Source organism: Lactuca sativa, chromosome 4, assembly GCF_002870075.4.
Source record: "Lactuca sativa cultivar Salinas chromosome 4, Lsat_Salinas_v11, whole genome shotgun sequence".
NCBI lineage: Eukaryota > Viridiplantae > Streptophyta > Magnoliopsida > Asterales > Asteraceae > Lactuca > Lactuca sativa.
Window position 1 is genome coordinate 386,668,172 of NC_056626.2, and position 10,263 is coordinate 386,678,434.

A 10,263-nucleotide genomic window follows, 5' to 3' on the forward strand; every position below is an offset into this window, starting at 1 on the left:
TTATGCTTTTGATCTGTACGAACATGACATCCCGAGTCTTTTAATGAAATACATTTCTATGTAAATGCTTTTGATAAATCTTTATCATATTTTTGTTTTGGGACAAATTCCGCAACACTTTCATTTAAAAATGTAACTCTGATTTTTAAACAAAGCATAAACAAACTGGTCTTTTCTGGCCGTGATTTTGGGGATGTCACATATAACAACTCACATGGGAAATTAACAAACACACCGTTCACGGGAATTTAATGATTTCACGAAAAGGGTTTTTATTTAAATATAAAACCACATATAAGTATGATGATTTATTTACATATACTAAGTCTTGGTTCATTTAAGACTACACTAAACCTTTTAGAAAATATTGGATTTTCTGGAAGCAAACTTATAACAAACTTTAAGGAACAACATGCATTTTTCATTCATAAATTGCTTATGAACTCACCAACTTTAATGTTGATACTCTTTCTATAACAACTTGTATTCTCAGGAAATCAGTAATACAGGTAACCACAAGACTTTTGAAGGCAAGACGCTAAGGTGTAGATTTCTTTTGAACTATTTTGACTTCATATGTAATTTATTTGGAAACATGTATTTTGCAACTATGCAACCTTTTAAATTATATTTATGATGGTTGTGTTTACTTTCTTCATTATGGTCATGATACTGAACACGATGTCCTCCGCCCCCGAATGTTTCCGTCGTTCCGGTTTGGGGGTGTGACAATAATCATCATCAACAAAATCATAGTCTCCCCTTGTGATCTCAACTTTATTTTCTTTATCTTATTTATTTTGACTCCAATCCTAAACCTTATGTTCTTCAAACACCACATCTTTGCTTACAACTACTTTCAATGTTTGTAGGTTAATCAATCAATACGCCTTCGATTCTTCGCTTATACCTGTCAAAATACAAGTAAGACTTTTGTCATCAAGTTTGATTCATTTTTCCTTAAGCACGTGAAAGTGGGCTATACATCCTGTAACACCCAAATTTTCGAATAATTTTTCACATTTATAAAACACCTTTTCATTCATAATTGTCATAAAACATCATTGTATCACATAATCAATTCATAACATCACATCCCAAGATCAAAATATGTAAAAAGCCCCTCGAGTGTGTACTGATCAAATCGGCGCCTTCCCGCGATCCTCACTGGTACGTGGAACACATAACACAACATTGTAAGCATAATTGCTTAGTGAGTTCCCCAAAATACCACACACAATACATATTAGCCACTCGAGGCTATAACTCTATTTGACCCTCTAGCCAATGTGTCTCAATAGGACCCCCTAGTCCTATAACTTTGTAGGCCCTCTGGCCCTAACTCTGTGGACCTTCCGGTCCTAACTCTGAAAACTCTAGCACATACATTGCATAAATCACATAGAATCACATCATGCAAAAGCATACAAAATACTCTGTCACATAACTCTGATTACCACTCTAGATAAAGTATAGTGAGAAGACTCACCTCGGGTAACTCGGTAAAATCTCAACTCTGAAAAAATCCGATCTAGCCTCCGCCTAATCATATGAAATAAACACTCTAAATCAATATATCCCTTAAGGCTAGGCTATTCCCTCTCTTAGTACTCTCAGAAGGGTAAAAGACCATTTTACCCTTCCCATGGCTCAAAGACTCTAAAGTTGACCAAACCCTAAAAGTCAACAAAAGTCAACCCTCCGGGTTACGCTGTGCGTACCAAACATGTACGTTGGGCGTACCCGGCGTCCTCACAGAAACGGGGTGCGCGACCCCTTACGTTGCGCGTATTGGGATTACGCCCCGCGTAAACCCCAGTTCCAGACTCTAAGCTCTTGAGGTCTTAAACAGTTAATACCCACATCCAACTTTTAGATCTGACCATTTCTAAGCCTCTTAATCCATAAAGTTGGTGACTTTAAGCCTTTGCATGGCTGGACAAGTCACTAACACCCATAACATTCCGTTTCCCAACTCTAGAAAGTTCATACTCAAGCATAACCTCATGACAACGACCAAGATGGCAACTTTATGGATCTATAACACAAATATCACTGAAATGGGACAGATCTAGGTCCATGGAGTACATTACACTCATAAAGTCTCCACCTTTGGGACTTTTAACCCAAGAAATGGTCCATGAAATCATTTAACCAAATAAGGAGGAAAGTTTTGAACTTTATACCTCCAAATGCAGCTCCTTCCTCTGCAGATCTCAGATCCAAACATGCACTTCAAGCCTTATCCTCCACAAGCTCTTCTCCTTCTTCTTCACTAACACACCCAGACACTTTTAGCACCAAAACACACACACACACTCACTCAAGCTAAGAACGATGGAAGGCTCTCTCTTAGGGTTTCACTCACTGATATGGAGGCTAGGAAATGAGCCTTAGCATCCTTTAAATAGTGCACAAGCCAAACATTTAGGGTTTGCATCTGGACCCTTTACGCCCAGCGTAACCCTGGGTAAGCCCAGCGTACCCAGGTGAGTTCGCATCCAAATTAAGTGCATGCATACGCGCAGTGTACCCCGGTACGCCCAGCGTACTCATGTGCTACAAGAACTCACTCAAGGACTAGTCTTGACCATTTGATAAAAAGGAAGGGCTAAATGGCCTTACCTGAATTTCAGGATGTTACACATCCCTAAATACGAAGATGATGAATTGGTGTTTTGATTCTGCTCCAAGCTTCTTAAGGCGTTATGTCTTCGAGAGCCTTTGTAGGGCATCTATTCAAGACATAAAATCTTCACATCGTTACTTCTCCACAGAATTTCTTTGGCATATACTTTGAGGATCTCATTGACACCACCATGTTGATAACAATTTGATTTTTCCACTCAACGACTCTGTTTTGTTGAGGAGAGAAGCTAGTTGTGATTTGTCTTCTAATCCCATGCTTCACACAAAACTTCTTGAAGTCATTAGACAAATATTCACCACCACGATCTGTGCGGAGAGCCTTAACTTTCTTTCCTGTCTTAGTTTCTACCTTATTTTTGTATTTTTTAAAGCTATCAAGGGCTTGATATTTCTATGATAACATATATACCTAACTTTTTCGGCTATAATAATCAATAAAGCTCAAAATAATACTTGTTACTGGTTTGTGATGCTGGTGTTATTGGCCCACAAATGTCAGAATGAACCAGCTCCAAAATCTGCTTTGCTCGCCAATTGCTAGTCTTTGGAATGGCTAGTTTAGTCTTTTTTTCCTATTATACAGTTTTCACACACAAATTTGTTGATAGAAAAACGGTGTAAATGACTCACCATAACCTTCTTTTAGAGTGTCTCCATACATGTACTGCTAAGATGACCCATTCGTTCTTGCCATAATTTAGCATTGTCCTCATCACTAATATACATGCATCTATCTATTTTTTGATTTGTGACAACTTCTGTTCTTCACAAATTGGAAACATTCGATTTGTGCTCATCCAGCTTTGAAATATTATATGTTTCTCTTGGTGAAATACCTTGCACACATCCACCTGGAATAAAAAGGACAAACCCTTTGGTTGAGGTTGTCCTATGCTAAGAAGATTGTTCTTAAGGTCCAAAACATGATACACATCATTGATAACGTAGGTTGCTTCATTTAGAAATAGTTTCACATTGCCTTTTTCAACCACCTTCATTCGAGAATTGTTTCCTGATTTGACAGAGCTTGTGAATTCTAGATCAAGGTCAATGAACCTGTCTCTATTGCCACACATGTGGTTAGAACAACCAGAATCTAGGAACCACATCATACCTTTGCTCTCTTCAGGTGTATATGCCATGAAAGTAGTATCCTCCATGTTTGCCTCAGACATAAGCATAACCTCCTCATTCTCTTCAAAGCCAACATAGTTTTCTTCCTTTGAGAGAGGACATTCATAAGGGTAATGTCCCAGTTTGTGGCCGTTTTAGCCTTGTATCGTTTCCTTGTTGAAGGATAGTCTTCTCGTACCTCATCCTCTATCTCTGTTGTTACTACGCCCTCTTCCTCTTCCATGACTATTTGGATTGAAGCTAGATTCCACTCTTAATGCTTGATCTTCATCTTTCTCCACTTTCTTGAACTTTTGTTCATGAACCACCAATGTACTCTACAGTTCTTCTATAGATATCTCCTCCACGTTCCTTGATTCTTCAATCAAGACCACCACATACATGAATTTGTTTGTTAGAGTTCTGAGAATTTTTTCAACAATTTTAACATTGCCTATTTGCTCTCCATTTCTCCTTATCTGATTTGAAATTGTCAGCACTCTTCCAAAATATTCAAGAATCATTTCATTTTTCTTCATCTCCAGACCTTCAAAGTCCCTTCGAAGCTTTCGCAACATAGATCTCTTTACCTTTCCGTTGCCTGCGAACCTTTGTTTCATGGAATCCCGGACCGCCTTGGTCGTTTTTCTGTCCATAATTTGTTCAAACGTTACTCGATCAATAGCTTGATATAAATAATGTTCGACTTGTAAGTATGGTAATTCAATTGAATCGTATATTGATTTGTGATGAGTACATTGATTTAAATACAGGAAGATAGTAAACTGAAAAGAGATAAGATCTCCTATTCCTACTCTACCGGAGTTGCCTAATAGACTAAATCAAATACAACAATTTACACGTATGAAAATATACTTTGGCTATTATCACCCGGCAAGCTCAAGAGTCGGATGAACTTGTAGCTTGGAACGAAGAAACACAATTATGTCCTTGGCTAACGGTTTGGTAAACTAATCAGCAAGTTGATCTTTAGAGGAGACATGACAGATTTTTAGTTGTCCAGCTTCAACTTGTTCTCGTATAAAATGAAAATCCAATGCAATGTGTTTGGAGCGTGTGCTAATTATCGGGTTCTTGGTCATGAAGATTGCTCCTGCATTATCACAAAGAAGTAACGGAGGACCTGTAATTGGCACTTGAAGATCAGAGATTAGTTGTTTAAGCCACAACAGTTCAGCAGTTGTGTATGCTAACGATCTATATTCTACCTCCGTGCTTGAGCGAGCAACAACTCGTTGTTTGCGCGAAGTCCAACTGATTAAGTTTGAACCATGAAAAATGGCGAAACCATATTGAGATCGACTGTCATCGTGATCGGAATTCCAGCCGGAATCGGAGAAGGCATGTAGAGCTTTGGCATTTGTAGGTTTGAAATGTAAACAGTGTGTAATTGTACCATTTAAATAGCGTAGAATTCTTTTTACAGCTTGCCAATGACGTATTGTTGGATGATGCATGAATTGGCATACACGGTTAACCGAGTATGCGATGTCTGGTCTAGTTATAGTTGCATATTGAAGCGATCCAACAATTTGACGGTAGAGTTTTGGGTCATCGAATGGATCTCCTAATTTTGTGAGATGACTGTAAGGATCGGCTGGAGTGGTCATTGGTGAGGAGAGTGACATGTTGCTTTTAGTAATAATGTCTGAGATGTAGGACTGTTGTGATAGAGTGATACCCGTCTTTGACTTTTGAATTTTCAAGCCAAGAAAGAAATGTAAGTCGCCAAGATCTTTGAGCGAGAAAGCTTGATTTAAGTTTGACACAAACATCTGAAGTTCTTGATCATTTGTTCCTGTAATTATCAAGTCATCAACATATACTAGGACATATAGTTTTGACTTTGGTGAGATTTTGACAAACAGGGACGTATCAGATTGGCATGCACGAAAACCTGTTAATACGAGATAGGTTTTAAGTTTCGTAAACCAGGCTATAGGTGCCTGCTTAAGACCATACAAAGCTTTATGTAAATGACAGACATGTGTAGGTCGTTATGGGTCTTCAAATCCCTTAGGTTGTTTCATGTAAACTTCTTCGGACAAATCACCATTTAGGAACGCATTGTTGATGTCCAATTGTCGAATCTTCCATCCATGAGAAAGAGCAATAGACAAAACAAGACGAATAGTTGTTAGTTTAATTACTGGGCAGAAGGTATCGAAATAATCAACACCTGCTTCCTGACTGAATCCCTGAGCCACTAGTCGTTCCTTGTGTCTCTCAATGGTACCATCTGATCGCTTCTTGACCCTGTAAATCCACTTACAACCAATAATGTTAGAGTTAGTGGGACAATTAACAAGTAACCAAGTGTTATTTCTCATGAGCGCATCATACTCTACTTTCATCGCATCTTGCCAACATTTGTGCTTGACAGCTTGAGAAAAAAGACGAGGTTCAACAGTGGGTGAAGAGAGTTGAGTGTGAAACGATTTTGGTTTAAGGGAGTTTGTGCGAGCTCGAGTGACCATGGTATGTTGACTGATTTCAGATTGTCGAAATATGGTAGTTGGAGCTCGTGAGGAGATAATGGGATTTTGAGATGGGGGAGATGGCGTAGGGTTAGATATTGGGGTGTTATTTATTTGAGAGTTAGATGGACTTTGAGGAGTGGGCGGCAGCAGATGGGTAGGTGGTGATTTGTGTTGGACGGATGGTTTAGATGTAGTTGGGCTGAAGTTATTTGCGCTTGGTGGAGGCGTGATACGTGAGCTATTGATAGGGGATATTTGAGTAGCATTTTTGGATGGGGCTGATGGAATAATGGGAGGTGAGTATATGGTAGCGATGACATTGGGTGAGTTTGTAGGTGGAATGGATTGACTTTTATTGGTCTCGGTTTGTAAGGAGTGAAAAGGAAATATATCTTCATCAAAAACAACGTGACAAGATATATAAATTTTTGAAGTGGGTGGATGATAACAAATATAACCTTTGTGAGAAGCACTATAACCAAGAAAGACACATGACTTTGATCTAAAATCAATTATGTGTTGATTGTATGGACGTAAATAGGGGTAACAAAGACAACCGAAAGTTTTTAAAAACTCATAATCGGGAATGTTTTGATACAACTTTTGATATGGAGACTCATACAAAAGAACCGGGGTAATGGTACGATTGTGTAAGTAAGTTGCGGTTTTAAAGGCATGTTCCTAAAAAAAATTTGAGGAAGTGATGATTGCGCTAAAAGAGTGAGACCTTTTTCAACAATAATACGATTTCGTCTTTCGATGGCTCCATTTTGTTCTTGGGTGTAGGGACATGACACACGATGTTCAATACCATGAGTATTAAGAAATTTGGACACATTTCGGTATTCCCCTCCCCAATCACTTTGTACACTTTTTATGTCACACGAGAATTGAGTTTTGATCATTGTTTTAAACGTAAGAAATGTGGAATAAAATTGTGATTTGTGTGACAAAAAATAAATCCAAACAAACTTGGTGCAATCATCCAAAAATAACACAAAATATCTATGCCCATTCAATGAAAAAACTAGAGAAGGTCCCCAAACATCAGAATAAATTAATTCAAAAGGTTTGGAAGATGCAACATGAGAGGTTGGAAGATGCAACCTGTGACTCTTTCCTAGTTGACAGGAATCACAAACATTAGGAAATTTATTTGTTGAACCAGGAAGATGAAATGTTGAAACTAATCTACGCAGAATGGACTCGTGAGGATGGGCAAGTCTCCTATGCCATCCATGCAAAGAAATACGACTTGAATGAAACGCTTTTGGCGAATGAACATTGTGATGTGGAACTCGATATAGACCTCCCTTTTTATCCCCGCGGAGTAGAGTTTGTCCCTGAAATGACTTAACATAACAATGTTTAGGCCAAAACTCCATAAAGACATCATTGTCTTCTGTTAATTTTGATACACTGAGAATATTTTTAGTAAGTCCAGGCACAATAAGCACATTTGGTAATTTGAGATTAGGTAAAGTAGATGAACCAGTATGAGAAATAGACAGATGGTTACCGTTGCCCACTTGCAGCTTGTCATCCCCGGTGTATGGTTCAGCAATGTTCAATTTGGTTATGTCAGGAGAGGCATGGTCTGTTGCTCCTGTGTCAAAGTACCAAGATGGGTCAATGACTGTGGATGGACTGTGTTGCTGGACCAGATGTGCTTGGCATGGATTTTGTCTAGGATTCAGTTTTCTAGATGGGAAGTTGGTCTGATTCCCCTGTTGCCAACAGTCTATAGCTTCATGACCAACTTTGCTGCACAATTGACATACAGGACGTCTCTTGTGTTGATCATTATTGCGTGAATTAGTGGAACGGGGTTCCATGTTGCGAGTTGAACCACCAGTAGCATAGTTGGGTTGAGACTTTTGAGTGGATCGATTCACAGTGAGTGCAGCTGTTTGAGGTTGTGTGACAGCAGCAAGTCAGAGATGTTCTTGTTCTAGCCTTGCTTCCTCCTGTAGAAGAAAACCTACAAGATCATTTACTGTTAGACTTTCAGTTTTCATCATAAAGGCTGTCACAAAAGCCCCATAAGAGGCATCCAAGCCACCAAGAATGTAGCCAATTAAGTCTTCATCATGAACGGGATGAAGATTTTCTACCAATGAATCCGCGATTGACCTTTTTCGTTCAACATACTCGAGCATAGTCATTGAAGCTTTTGCTAAAGTTTGCAATTGAACCTTCAATTGCATTCGACATGCCCTAGATTGGGCTTGATACAGAGTTTCAAGCATCCGCCATGCTTCACTGGAGGACTTAGTGCGACCGACCAAAGCCGCTGCATGATCCGCCAATGTGGACTTGAGCCATAACAGAACAAATTTGTCCCTTCTCTTCCAAAGAGTATACTCTAGATTTGGGCTAGTTGTCGCCGGTATAGCAGCGATGGCAGGAGTGGTGGGAGTAGCTGGAACGGCGGCGACTGCAGGAATATCGATCGTCTTTGATGGAGGCTTAGGATCAAGAGCATAATCCTCCAAATCAAATGTCTCTAGGGCTGAAATAATGGTTGTACGCAAGAGAGAGAAGTTGTTTCTATCAAGTTTGATTGAAATTGGTGGTATTTGGAAATTTAGGGTAGACGAAGAGATGGTGGTAGCGAGATTAAGAAGAGAGGCAGAACCAGATGCCATTTATCGAGAGAGAGAAGAAAAAAAAATTCAGAGTTTTGATAAAGGAAGTAGCTCTGATACCATATGGTAATTCAATTGAATCTTATATTGATTTGTGATGAATACATTGATTTAAATACAGGAAGATAGTAAACTGAAAAAAGATAAGATTTCCTATTACTACTCTACAGGAGTTGCCTAATAGACTAAATCAAATACAACAATTTACACGTATGAAAATATACTTTGGCTATTAGTAAGTATTTCATCTACAATTCTTCCAATTTCTTCTTCTCAGCCTCACTCTGAGCGATTCCAACAGCTGATTCTCTGATTCCTAGATCAATCAATCAGGTTCCACATCTGCTTTTCCCACAACATGTTCTCCATCATCTCCCTCCATTGCACATCGTGACCATCAAAGACCGAACCTTTCATCTTATCGTCATTCATCTTATCGCTCTTTGTTAATGATGGCAGGTTCGCTCTAATACCAATTCGAAAGACTATTTGAATGGTATATTGTTCGCATTCAAAAACAAAACTACATTAGAGAGCCAAAGGGGCTATTAAATACACGAAGGAAAATAACAAATTAACAAGGAAATCTGAAAAGCTAAGATAAAACCAAAAAGCTATGATAAAAACAAAAAAGCTAAAGACTTGGTAAAACACATGTGCTTGCTTGGGCAGTCTACTTTATTCTTCAATTTCTTTATTTGCAAATAGATAACTCCCACAAATAGGGTGTTTGGTTGCTTAATACACCAGAGATGGGTCGCTGAAGGGTGGAGAGTAGAGGGAGTAACCTGTGAGTGAAAAGAATTTGATGCCAACATGGATTACTTTTTAGTATTTAGTTTTTATAAAATAAAAACAAATCCATCTGGATTATTTGCAACCTGTAAACCGAGACTAATTGGAAGAATAAAAGTTTAATATCTTTTTTAACTAGTTATTTATTAGTTGAACGACTTAAAAAGCACAAAAAAGAATTCAATGACTTTTTAAAACTAATCACAAAACTTTATTGGACCTTTTATGACAATAACCTTTATACCCATGATATATATGTTAAAAGCATCCTGATTTTTTTTAAATGGTAGGATAGCCTTCTCATAAAATGCGTCCCCTCACAATATAACACGGTTGTATTTACAAAACTGGGATATATGACTGTAGATAAAACATCCCGCTTTTATCAATGAATCCGGGTTCTTTAACTTGATCATATATCCCTTACTTCAACCAAAACTATTCATCTAGAAGCTCGATATATAATAACCATACACAAAAATCAAAATTGAAAATTAGCATGTTTCTATATAAATAAATAACCTTTATTTAGGATACCATACAATATTTACATATAA

At 38.2% G+C, this 10,263-nt stretch overlaps 1 protein-coding gene across 1 annotated transcript; it reads right to left on the reverse strand.

The window, feature by feature from the left end:
• Window positions 1–8,197: 8,197 nt before the first annotated feature.
• Window positions 8,198–8,911, reverse strand: LOC111896874 (uncharacterized). The gene has a single exon (XM_023892843.1). It carries the CDS (start codon window positions 8,909–8,911, stop codon window positions 8,198–8,200), a length of 714 nt encoding a protein of 237 aa, XP_023748611.1.
• Between the last annotated feature and the right edge of the window lie 1,352 nt (window positions 8,912–10,263).

Excerpts from the sequence above, each read along its gene's own strand:
- LOC111896874 (XM_023892843.1), bottom strand. The coding sequence starts at position 8,911 with ATGGCATCTGGTTCTGCCTCTCTTCTTAATCTCGCTACCACCATCTCT.